The 13,075-nt window shown below is 59.3% G+C and overlaps 1 protein-coding gene across 1 annotated transcript; it reads left to right on the top strand.

The window, feature by feature from the left end:
- Positions 1 to 11,470: 11,470 nt before the first annotated feature.
- LOC100281143 (uncharacterized) lies at positions 11,471 to 12,570 on the top strand. Its single transcript, NM_001370716.1, has one exon. The coding sequence runs from the start codon at positions 11,682 to 11,684 to the stop codon at positions 12,318 to 12,320; it is 639 nt and encodes a 212-aa protein (NP_001357645.1). The 5' UTR covers positions 11,471 to 11,681; the 3' UTR covers positions 12,321 to 12,570.
- Positions 12,571 to 13,075: the final 505 nt, after the last annotated feature.

The following is a 13,075-nucleotide window of genomic DNA, read 5'->3' as shown; positions in this document are numbered from 1 at the left end:
TGCAAACCCCGACTACTATCACCAAGTACTCAGGGGAGTCGAAGCCGGAACTGTGGCTCGCGGACTACCGGCTGGCCTGCCAGCTGGGTGGAACGGACGATGACAACCTCATCATCTGCAACCTTCCCCTGTTCCTCTCCGACGCTGCCCGAGCCTGGCTGGAGCATCTGCCTCCTGCGCAGATCTCCAACTGGGACGACTTGGTCAAAGCCTTCGCCGGAAACTTCCAGGGCACATACGTGCGCCCTGGGAACTCCTGGGATCTTCGAAGCTGCCGCCAGCAGCCGGGAGAGTCCCTCCGGGACTACATCCGGCGATTTTCGAAGCAGCGCACAGAGCTGCCCAACATCACCGACTCGGATGTCATCGGCGCGTTCCTCACCGGCACCACTTGCCGCGACCTGGTGAGCAAGATGGGTCGCAAGACTCCCACCAGGGCGAGCGAGCTGATGGACATCGCCACCAAGTTCGCCTCTGGGCAGGAGGCGGTCGAGGCCATCTTCCGGAAGGACAAGCAGCCTCAGGGGCGCCAGCCAGAAGACGTCCTCGAGGCGTCCGCTCAGCGCGGCGCGAGGAAGAAGGGCAAGAAGAGGTCGCAAGCAAAACGCGACGCCGATGACGCGGACCTTGTCACCGCCGCCGAGCACAGGAACCCTCGGAAGCCTCCCGGAGGCGCCAACCTGTTCGACAAGATGCTCAAGGAGCCGTGCCCCTATCATCAGGGTCCCGTCAAGCACACCCTTGAGGAGTGCGTCATGCTTCGGCGCCACTTCCACAAGGCCGGGCCACCGGCGAAAGGTGGCCGAGCCCACAACAACGACAAGAAGGAGGATCACAAGGCAGAGGAGTTCCCCGAGGTCCACGACTGCTTCATGATCTACGGTGGGCAAGTGGCGAACGCCTCGGCTCGGCACCGCAAGCAAGAGCGCCGGGAGGTCTGCTTGGTAAAGGTGGCGGCGCCAGTCTACCTAGACTGGTCCGACAAGCCCATCACCTTCGACCAGGGCGACCACCCCGACCACGTGCCGAGCTCAGGGAAGTACCCGCTCGTTGTCGATCCTGTCATTGGCAGCATCAGGCTTACCAAGGTCCTCATGGACGGAGGCAGCAGCCTCAACGTCATCTACGCCGAGACCCTCGAGCTCCTGCGGATCGATCTGTCCTTGATCCGGGCCGGCACGATGCCTTTTCACAGGATCATCCCCGGGAAACGCGTCCAACCCCTCGGGCAACTCGATCTGCCCGTCTGCTTCGGGACTCCCTCCAACTTCCGAAAGGAAACCCTCACGTTCAAGGTGGTCGGGTTCCGAGGAACCTACCACGCAGTGCTGGGGAGACCATGCTACGCTAAGTTCATGGCCTTCCCCAACTACACCTACCTCAAGCTCAAGATGCCGGGCCCCAACGGGGTCATCACCGTCGGCTCCACGTACCGACACGCGTACGAATGCGACGTGGAGTGTGTGGAGTACGCCGAGGCCCTCACCGAATCTGAGGCCCTCATCGCCGACCTGGAAAGCCTCTCCAAGGAGGCGCCAGATGCGAAGCGCCACGCCGGCAACTTCGAGCCAGCTGAGACGGTTAAGTCCGTCCCTCTCGACCCCAGCAACGACGCCTCCAAGCAGATCTGGATCGGCTCCGAGCTCGACCCCAAATAGGAAGCAGTGCTCGTCGACTTTCTCCATGCGAACATCAAAGTCTTTGCGTGGAGTCCCTTGGACATGCCTGACATACCGAGGGATGTCGCCGAGCACTCGCTGGATATCCGAGCTGGAGCCCGACCCGTGAAGCAGCCTCTGCGCCGATTCGACGAAGAAAAGCGCAGAGCCATAGGCGAGGAGATCCACAAGCTGATGGCTGCAGGGTTCATCAAAGAGGTATTCCATCTCGAATGGCTTGCCAACCCTGTGCTTATGAGAAAGAAAGGAGGGAAATGGTGGATGTGTGTAGACTATACTGGTCTAAACAAAGCATGTCCGAAGGTTCCCTACCCTCTGCCTCGCATCGATCAAATCGTGGATTCCACTGCTGGGTGCAAAACCCTATCTTTCCTCGATGCCTACTCAGGGTATCACCAAATCAGGATGAAAGAGTCCGACCAGCTCGCGACTTCTTTCATCACACCCTTTGGCATGTACTGCTACATTACAATGCCATTTGGTTTGAGGAATGCGGGTGCGACATACCAAAGGTGCATGAACCACGTGTTCGGAGAGCACATTGGTCGAACGGTCGAGGCTTACGTCGATGATATCATAGTCAAGACGAGAAAAGCCTCCGACCTCCTTTCCGACCTTGAAACGACATTCCGGTGTCTCAAGGCAAAAGGCGTAAAACTCAATCCCGAGAAGTGTGTCTTCGGAGTCCCCCGAGGCATGCTCCTGGGGTTCATCGTCTCCGAGCGGGGCATCGAGGCCAACCCGGAGAAAATCACGACCATTACCAACATGGGCCCCATCAAGGACTTGAAAGGAGTACAGAGGGTCATGGGATGCCTTGCGGCCCTGAGCCGTTTCATCTCGCGCCTCGGCGAAAGAGGCCTACCTATGTACCGCCTCTTGAGGAAGATCGAGCGCTTCACTTGGACCCCCGAGGCCGAGGAAGCCCTCGGGAACCTAAAGGCGCTCCTTACCAGCGCGCCCATCTTGGTGCCCCCCGCTGCCGGAGAAGCCCTCTTGATCTACGTCACCGCTACCACTCAGGTGGTCAGCGCCGCGATCGTGGTCGAGAGACGAGAAGAGGGGCACGCATTGCCCATCCAGAGGCCAGTCTACTTCATCAGTGAAGTACTGTCCGAGACCAAAATCCGCTACCCGCAAATCCAGAAGCTACTGTACGCGGTAATTCTGACGCGGCGAAAGTTGCGACACTACTTCGAGTCTCATCCGGTGACTGTGGTGTCATCCTTCCCCTGGGGGAGATCATCCAGTGCCGAGAGGCCTCGGGTAGGATTGCAAAGTGGGCGGTGGAGATCATGGGCGAGACTATCTCGTTCGCCCCTCGGAAGGCCATCAGGTCCCAAGTCTTGGCAGACTTTGTGGCTGAATGGGTCGACACCCATCTTCCAGCAGCTTCGATCCAACCAGAACTTTGGACCATGTTTTTCGACGGGTCATTGATGAAAACAGGAGCGGGCGCGGGCCTGCTCTTCATCTCACCCCTCGGGAAGCACCTCCGCTACTTGTTGCGCCTCCATTTCCCGGCGTCCAACAATGTGGCCGAGTACGAGGCACTGGTTAACGGGTTGCGCATCGCCATCGAGCTAGGGGTCCGACGCCTCGACGCTCGTGGTGACTCGCAGCTTGTCATCGACCAAGTCATGAAGAACTCCCACTGCCGCGACCCGGAGATGGAAGCCTACTGCGATGAGGTTCGACGCCTGGAGGACAAGTTCTTCGGGCTCGAGCTCAACCACATCGCCCGACGATACAACGAGACTGCGGACGAGCTGGCTAAGATAGCCTCGGGGCGGACAACGGTTTCCCCGGACGTCTTCTCCCGAGACCTACATCAACCCTCAGTCAAGACCAACGACACACCCGAGCCCGAGAAGGTCTCGGCCCTGCCCGAGGCGCCCTCGGCTCGGCCCGAGGCACCCTCGGCCCCCGAGGGTGAGGCACTGCGCGTCGAGGAAGAGCGGAATGGGGTCCTGCCTAATCGAGATTGGCAGACCCCGTACCTACAATATCTCCACCGAGGAGAGCTGCCCCTTGACCGAGCCGAAGCTCGGCGACTGGCGCGGCGCGCCAAGTCGTTCGTCTTGCTGGGTGACGGGAAGGAGCTCTACCACCGCTGCCCCTCAGGCATCCTCCAGCGATGCATATCCATCGCCGAAGGTCAGGAGTTATTACAAGAAATACACTCGGGGGCTTGCGGTCACCACGCAGCACCTCGAGCCCTCATTGGAAATGCCTTCCGACAGGGTTTCTACTGGCCAACCGCGGTGGCCGACGCCACTAGGATTGTACACACCTGCCAAGGGTGTCAATTCTACGCAAAGCAGACCCACCTGCCCGCTCAGGCTCTGTAGACAATACCCATCACCTGGCCCTTCACTGTGTGGGGTCTGGACCTCGTCGGTCCCTTGCAGAAGGCACCCAGGGGCTACACGCACCTACTGGTCGCTATCGACAAATTCTCCAAGTGGATCGAGGTCCGACCCCTAAACAGCATCAGGTCCGAACATGCGGTGGCGTTCTTCACCAACATCATCCATCGCTTTGGGGTCCCAAACTCCATCATCACCGACAACGGCACCCAGTTCACTGGTAGAAAGTTCCTGGACTTCTACGAGGATCACCACATCCGGGTGGACTGGGCCGCCGCAGCTCACCCCATGACGAATGAGCAAGTAGAGTGTGCCAACGGCATGATTCTGCAAGGACTCAAGCCGTGGATCTACAACAACCTCAACAAGTTCGGCAGGCGATGGATGAAGGAACTCCCCTCGGTGGTCTGGAGTCTAAGGACAACGCCGAGCCGAGCCACGGGCTTCACACCGTTTTTTTCTAGTCTATGGGGCCGAGGCCATCTTGCCCACAGACTTAGAATACGGTTCCCCGAGGACGAGGGCGTACGACGACCAAAGCAATTGAACCAACCGAGAAGACTCACTGAACCAGCTGGAAGAGGCTCGGGACATGGCCTTACTACACTCGGCGCGGTATCAGCAGTCCCTGCGATGCTACCACGCCCGAGGGGTTCGGTCCCGAGACCTCCAGGTGGGCGACTTGGTGCTTCGGCTACGACAAGACGCCTGAGGGCACCACAAGCTCACGCCTCCCTGGGAAGGGCCATTCATCATCGCCAAGATTTTGAAGCCCAGAACGTACAAGCTGGCCAACAGTCAAGGCGAGGTCTACAGCAACGCTTGGAACATCCGACAGCTACGTCGCTTCTACCCTTAAGATGTTTTTCAAGTCGTTCATATACCTCGCTTACATACAAAGTCTAACCATCAAGGAAGGGTCAGCCTTGCCTCGGCAAAGCCCGACCCTCCCTCGGGGGCTAGAAGGGGCGAACCCCCTCTGCGTCAAAAGTTTCCTCGGAAAAAGTCTTTCTGCCAGAACATCTTTCGTGCTTTTCGACTACTTCGAAAGTGGGATCCTGAAAACGACGGAGTACACGTAAGCAGGCAAGGCCGACGGAGCCGAGGGACTCCTACGCCTCCGGGATACGGATACCTCACTCATCACCTTCTGCGATAAGTAACTCACGCTCGGATAAGCGATTCCGCTGACCGAACAAGTCTTAATGCTCGAAAACTTTTCTGCCGAAACGATTTTTCATGCCTTCTCGACTATATCGATAATAGAATCCAACGGACGAGTAGGAGTACACGTAAGCGGCAAGGCCGACCGAGCCGAGGGACTCCTACGCCTCTGGGATACGGATACCTCACTCATCACCTTCCGTGAAAAGTAACTCTCGCTCGGACAAACAATTCTGTTACCGACAAATAAGTCCAGATACTCGAAACAAGGGGAAAAGAAACACAACTTTACAACACGACGATGATATGTTTGGGCCTCGGCGGCCGCAAAAAACATACGCACACTACAAGATAAACTGCTCCTGCAGCATCAGACATCAGTGGGGGAGCAGCAGCACCCTCGGCGTCGACTCCACCTTCGGCGGAATCCGACCCGGCCTCGGACGGCAACACGGTCGGAGGATCTCCACCTCGAAGGAACCTGTTGGCACCACGCCTGGGCCATCGCCGCTAGGGTCTCCTCCGGGAACCCGACCCGAGCAGACGGCTCAACCGGCCGCTCCGTAGCCTCAGCCAGCTGTCCCCCGAGGACGTCAGCCCGGCTCATGGCCTCGGCAACCCGACTCCGGCGTCGGTCCCGCTAGTGGACGGCCCGGCCAGGCTCCGACCGATGAAACTTCTTTTCGAGCCAACTCTGCCTCTGTCCGTGCTGGCACCGCTGCCTCCGGCTCCGGCTCATCACAGAGCGGCCGAGGGTTCCTTTAACTAAGCAAGAGAAGCCTCGGGTGGCAAGGCCGACCAAGCCGAGGGACTCCTATGCCTCCGAGATACGGATACCTCACTCGTCACCTTCGCACGAGGCAACTCACACTTGGTTAAGCGGTTCAGTTAGCCGACAGGCGAGTCCTAGTGCTCGAAATGAGGAAAAAACATGGCTTCACGCCAAAATACATACATGTTCAGGCCCCGACAGCCACAATGAACAGACACCGGCACTCAAGGTGCCATTACAAACGGAACTCCGGTTCCGCCCCCACAGGTACGAACAACCCCCCACATTAGAGGGCCTGCGGGGCGACGAAACCCCAGATGGCTCACAGCCGCCCGCTCCGGCAGCAGCGACAACGACCTCCGCTCCGAGTGGCCAAATAGCAGCAGCGACGACCTCAGGGCAGACGCTGCTGCGACAAGGCCCTCGCCCACGTCCCCACTCGAGGGGCGAGGACAAGCAGAAGGCCGTAGAGTCGGAGGTCAGTCCGCGGGTGGCTCCGACTATCTCGTCGACGGAGAAACCTCTTCCGGCTGCCTCGGTGGGAGGTGGCACCAGAAGCAGCGCCGAAGCCACTCAGGCCGGAGAGCCAGACACGCGGCAGCTGCCAGCGCCACGAACGGCGAACACCCTTCCCCCCGATCACTGAGGGAAGGAGCGGGCCGCTGCCCGCGCGGAGACAGGCCCCAACTCGGCGCACTCCCCTACACAGCACTGATGATGAACATCCTTGAAGCTGAGGGAGGGGCAGAGGCCACAGCCCGGCTCGCTTCTCCCCACCATCAAACTGGTGGTCACCGTCTTGGGTGACCACCGGCGAGGGGATGCAGCCGGGCTGCCTGATGAAAATCCTTGAAGCCGAGCGATGGCTGAAAGGTACCAACTTCCGCGAAGTTGCGTTCCTCCAACGGCGACAAGACGAAAGCAACGCGAGCGCTCCCCATCCGGGGGCTCGGAAGGTGGAAGGGCGCGATGCATGAAGGGAGTCTGAAGACATAGTTGCCACCCAAGGGGGTCACCCTCCTTTTAAAGGCGACTCTCCCCACTTGCGTCCTCAGCCGTCGCGGGCTGAGTCTTCACCAACACGCTCCAAGGTCTTCCCCCTATGACATGGGGGCTGGGTCCCACGCGTCATGCAAGCTGGCCCAGGGCAGAAGAAGCCAAACCGCCGCGTGCGGTGCGCGTAACTGCCCAGCGGTTACAAGCGCTCCTCCACTTTCGCTCAGACCAGCGGGTGAAAGGGCGGACCGCCATGCAGGCGGCATGCAACCACACCAAGGGGGCGCACCCTTTCGACTCTGACGCGTCTAGCATGGAGGCCCAGGCCCACACGTCATGTAACCGACGCGCCGGTTACTACGTGCGAGAAACTGCACCGCCACTTGCGCCAGTACCGCGCCTTCTCGACTGCGGAACCGGTGCCGTGACTCGAGGCAACCCTGCGCATGGCCCAACAGTGCCAACCGAGCACGTCGATCACGGGTCAGTCAGCCGCGGGAGAAGGCGCGACGGTCGATATGGCCAAAACTGGGCCGGCAGTAATGGCAGCGGCAGGCGGGCGAAAGCAGCGGTCAAGTCGTCTGTAGGCTCACGTCCCCTCCTGGGACAGCGAGAGAGCCCTCTCCCACGGAGCGAAGACGACGCGCCCGTGTTCCGTTCCTCGAACGGCTCGTGCACACACAACGGCAGCCCCGCGAACCACTCGTCCCATCGCATTAACTCTGTGGCAGGACAGGCGGCACCTTTGGCAGGCGAAGCAGGCGACGTTTCACCTCCGCCATGATGACCGCATCAAAAAGGTACGCCACGTCATTCAAATTCATATCCCTTTTTCTCTTCCCCTTTCTCTCTCTTGCTACAGGGACCGGGAAAGGGGATACTCCGAAAGGGATCCTTCTCCGCGAAGGAAGCGGGCCCCGAGCCCCCCTACTGATCAGAGGTTCGAAGGCTGACCCCTCGGAAGGGTTCAATAGCCGCCTCAGAGCACTCAGGCCCCGAGCCCTCCTACTGATCAGAGGTTCGAAGGCTGGCCCCTCGGAAGGGTTCGACAGCCGCCTCAGAGCACACGGGCTCCGCGCCCACCACTGGTCAGAGGTTCAAAGGCTGGCCCCTCGGATGGGTTCGACAGCCGCCTCAGGCCACTCGGGCTCCGCGCCCACTACTGATCAGGGGTTCGTAGGCTGGCCCCCGAAGGGTTCGACAGCCGCCTCAGAGCACGCAGAGCGAGGGATGACTCTGGGTACGTCTGATACATGGCCGAGGCTTGGGCTACGCTCCCGAGGTACCCTAGGATATTTCCGAGACCAGCAGGAGCGATTCTGTAACGGAATCCAATCAGAGGGGGGCATCGAGCCCTCGGACCCTATCAAACGGGGCCGGGTCCAGCAAATCACCTGCATGTACTTTTGGAGCGCGCCTCTGGGCCACTAACCGACCCTTATCGAATGGGGCACGGGCGTCCACTCGGATCACCCGTTAGCAACTCACTGGAGACACCATGTTCGGCGCCCTCTGAGGGCAACATGGCGCTTCCCCCCCCCCTCCTCCTTGTGGAAAGGCGATGCAGGGGCGTAGGAAAAAAGTCGAATCTGTCCTAGACCGTCCTCTCGCTCTGTGCAGAGGCTTGGGGGCTGCTCTCGCAAACCCGACTCCGGCCAAACCGTTGAAAGCGTCAACATACCAGCCCAAGAACATGGAACCTGACTATGCACTCGGGCTACGGCCAGCTCGCATGAGGGAACAACCAGACCGGCCAAAGCATCATGAAACGCGCTAAGACCTCGAAGGAGTCAAACCACTCCTCCGAGGCCTCGGGGGCTACACCCGGCGGGTGCGCTCGCGCGCACCCACCGGAACGAAACGCAACCGAGAAAGGTCGGTCCCCTTGCAAAAAAGTGCGACAAAAGCCTCCAAGCGAGTACTAACACTCCCTTCGAGGCTCGGGGGCTACTGTCGGGGACCATAATTAGGGGTACCCCCAAGACTCCTAAATCTCAGCTGGTAACCCCCATCAGCACAAAGCTGCAAAGGCCTGATGGGCGCGATTTTGGTCAAGGCTCCGTCCACTCAAGAGACACGATCTCGCCACGCCCGAGCCCAGCCTCGGGCAAAGGCAGCCGACCCAGGAGGATTCATGACTCGCCCGAGGGTCCCCTCAAGCAACGGACGCACCTTCGACTCGCCTGAGGCCAGGCTCGGACAGGCTTCGCGGAGAAGCAACCTTGGCCAGATCGCCACACCGACCGACCGTATCGCAGGAGCATTTAATGCAAGGGTCGACTGACACCTTATCCTGGCGCGCGCTCCTCAGTCGACAGAGCCGAAGTGACCGCAGTCACTTCGCCGCTCCACTGACCGACCTGACAGGAAAACAGCGCCGCCTGCGCCGCTCCGACTGCTGTGCCACTCGACAGAGTGAGGCTGACAGCAGCTAAGTCCAACCTCGACGCTGGACGACGGACTCCGCCTCGCCCGACCCTAGGGCTCGGACTCAGCCTCGACCTCGGACGACGGACTCCGCCTCGCCCGACCCCAGGACTCGGACTCAGCCTCGACCTCGGACGACGGACTCCGCCTCGCCCGACCCTAGGGCTTGGACTCAACCTCTACCTCGGAGGAGTCATCGCCTCGCCCGACCTCGGGCTCGGACCGACCACGTCATAGGGGGGGCCATCATTACCCTACCCCTAGCTAGCTCAGGCTAGGGGGAACAAGACCGGCGTCCCATCTGGCTCGCCCCGGTAAACAAGTAATGATGGCACCTCGCGTGCTCCATGACGACGGCGGCTCTCAGCTCCTTACGGAAGCAAGGAGACGTCAGCAAGGATCCGACAGCTCCGACAGCTGTACTTCCACAGGGCTCAAGCACTCCTCCGACGGCCACGACATCACATGAACAGGGCGCCAAAACCTCTCCGACTACCACGACGGCATGTACTTAGGGCTCTAGCTCCTCTCTGCTAGACACGTTAGCACACTGCTACATCCCCATTGTACACCTGGGCCCTCTCCTTACGCCTATAAAAGGAAGGTCCAGGGCTCTCGTACGAGAAGGTTGGCCGCGCGGGAGAACGGGCCGCCGCACAGTCTCTCTCGCTCTCGCTCTCTCCCACGCGGACGCTTGTAACCCCCTACTGCAAGCACACCCGACCTGGGCGCAGGACAACACGAAGGCCGCGGGTTTCCCCTTTGCTGTTTTCCCCCCTTTGTGCTCCGTCTCGCGCCGACCCATCTGGGCTGGCACACGCGGCGACAATTTACTCGTCGGTCCAGGGACCCCCCGGGTCGAAACGCCGACAACGAGGCAATAAGCAAGGTCGGGACGATCTTCTACCAAGCCAGAAACTCTAACCAGTTGGACGGACAAGAACAGATAAATGATGAGCCAGCGCACATGGATCCGGTGCACAGGCGGCAAGGAAACAAAGCAAGAGAAATTAGGGTACGAAGAAAAGGAACGGACGACGACGACAGAGTCAAGGAGGAGAAAGGAACTCCTGCCACCAGGCCGAGGGAAAAAGCAAGACACCGGCGAAGGGATTCCATATATGTTGGTAGAAAGTATCGGCATGGGCGATAGGGTGGAAGGACGGGAGAACAGCGATCCGACGCTGTTGGAAACCCACCCGCGACGCGGTGGACGTGGCGGACTCGGAATAAGCACGAAGGAAGACACGGGAAGGCACAGATTTGTGGGATTTTGGAATCCGGTGAACAATCCCTACCTGCCGGTATGGTCACACGTAGCGAAGCACATCGGCGCGTGTCGGACGACGAGATCCAAGGCGAGACACGGACGAGGAGGGGCACTCGCCGAGACTAACAGCAACGCGCAGGCCTCCACGCGCGCGCCGTCTCTGGTCGGAGCGTTCCGATGAAGATTTGACCACCACGCAAGCGTCACTGTCCCCAATCCGAGACGTCTAAACGATGGCACGACGGACGGAACAAAGCCCTTAGCGACGACAGCCACGTCCGAGTGTCCGACGCAGCGCGCGGATGCCAATGCGTGGACATCGGGAGGCGTGTCGCGGCGGCGATTTCCACGAGAGCATGAACGGGACGATATGTGCTGAGACTGGTCTGATGGCGTCGCTTTGTTGTGCGGACCCACACACACATCGAGCGCATCGATACAGACCCACACGCCAGAGCAGACCACACACACGTCGGCGTGCAAGAGGCCGAGCGTACGTGAATCGCTCAGAAGCCACCAATCCCGTGTATCTTTTAAAATTTTGGAAACTAAATAAATAAATAGATAATTAAATAAATATTTTGAGACGTAGGAAGTATCGCTAGAAAAGGACAGAATCTACTTGGAATTCAAAAACACATCGATCCAGCTCACCAGCAGCGTCGTTCCTTCTTTTTTTTTTAATGAACATCCTGCACAGATTGACCTACCAGTACAGGTCTAGAGCGCTGTGTTTGCATCCTCTCAGAAGTCAGATCTGAGCCAGTGGCCACGCCACACATGAAGCAGAATAGTATTCCAGTTCCAGGTCCAGGCATGCTCAAGCAGCCAAGCACTCATCTCATCCCCTCCAAGCAATTGATTCCAGATCCCAAAGCTCCAAAAATTCCACTCCCGAAAAGCCCATAAAACCCCATGACTCTCTCTCTCTTTCTCTCACCCTGTCTTCCTCACTCCCAAGAGAAGCCAGCCAAGCCAAACCTGCCAAAGGCGACATTTTTCTCATGGACTCCGGCGCAGCCACCGCCACCCGAGAGCGCCACCCGCCGCCCTCGCCGGTGCTGATGCAGATGTCGATGCCCCAGGCATCGGCAGACCCGTCTAACACATTCCCGACAACGTTCGTCCAGGCCGACACCAACTCCTTCAAGCAGGTGGTCCAGATCCTCACCGGCACGCCGGAGACCGCCGAGGCCGCGGCGTCGAGCGGGGCCCAGGCGCCGCCTCCAGCCCAGCAGAAGCCAGCGCTCACGCCCCCGGGGCCCAAGAAGCCGGCTTTCAAGCTCTACGAGCGGCGGAGCAGCATGAGGAGCCTCAAGATGCTCTGCCCCCTGCTCCCGGCCTTCGCCGCCGGCGACTCCGTGGAAGGCTTCTCCCCGCGCGGGTTCTCGCCTCGCGGGATCGAGCTGCTGTCGCCCAGCATGCTGGACTTCCCGTCGCTAGCACTCGGGAGCCCCGTCACGCCGCTGCCGCCGCTGCCGGGCTCCCAGGAGGCTGCGGCCGCCGAGGACCGCGCCATCGCCGAGAAGGGGTTCTACCTCCACCCGTCCCCGCGTGGCAATGCCGGCGCCGGCAGCGACCTACAGCCGCCTCCCAGACTGCTCCCGCTCTTCCCCGTGCAGTCGCCGACCGCCCGGCCGTGACCCGCTTCTTGTTCTTGGCTTCCCACTCTCTTCCTCTAGGGTCTAGGCGGCTCGCTCTTGCTCTGTATGCTCTGCTACTCGCTGCTGATCACGGCACTCCTCAAGGTTGAGGACGACCACCTGATCTATGGATGATTTGCTCCCCTCGCCTCCCCCCTGTCATGGCCTTTGGGATGATGATTCCTATATGTCCAGTCCCCATGTTGTAATTTTGGTGTTTGTAACAGTAATTCGGCGCATAAGAGGGATTAATTGATCATCTACTTCGAGTGCTCTTGCTCTCTGTCTCTGATGAATCGTATGCAGATTTTAGCTTGGCATGTTTCACCCTTCCTTGCTTCATTCACATGCTTGCTTTTGACATGGTTTGGTGGGGACAAGCTTGTAGATGAAGCTGTCAAAACTCACTCAGCACAGCGTGAGCCAAGTGGATGCTCAAGTTGACATTGTCTATTGCAGGTAAAATATCAAAGAAAAAAAGATGGTGAACATGAACCAAACTCCCAGAGGGTTAGAACTTAGAACTCGTCGGACTTTACATGTCTATAGAGGTTTTATCAAAGGTAAACAGTGTGGGTGTCACTGACACGCACACAGTGAATAAACTGATCAAGTAGGTGGTTAGTCCAGTGATCTGAACAGGAGGCCCTTAAAGCCTTGTTTGGAGGAAGTGGCGGCCGCTTATGCCCATCCATGGAAATGGATGAAGGCAGACATGCTCGAAACAGAGCGCCCAATAATTGTCGCCTTCTTTC

Source organism: Zea mays, chromosome 8 (assembly GCF_902167145.1).
Source record: "Zea mays cultivar B73 chromosome 8, Zm-B73-REFERENCE-NAM-5.0, whole genome shotgun sequence".
Classification (NCBI taxonomy): Eukaryota; Viridiplantae; Streptophyta; class Magnoliopsida; order Poales; family Poaceae; genus Zea; species Zea mays.
The sequence above is the reverse complement of the archived record's forward strand: the minus strand, read 5'-3'. Positions and strand labels throughout refer to the sequence as shown.

What these genes read in the sequence shown, in the direction of transcription:
- LOC100281143 (NM_001370716.1), top strand. Translation starts at nt 11,682, where the DNA reads ATGGACTCCGGCGCAGCCACCGCCACCCGAGAGCGCCACCCGCCGCCC.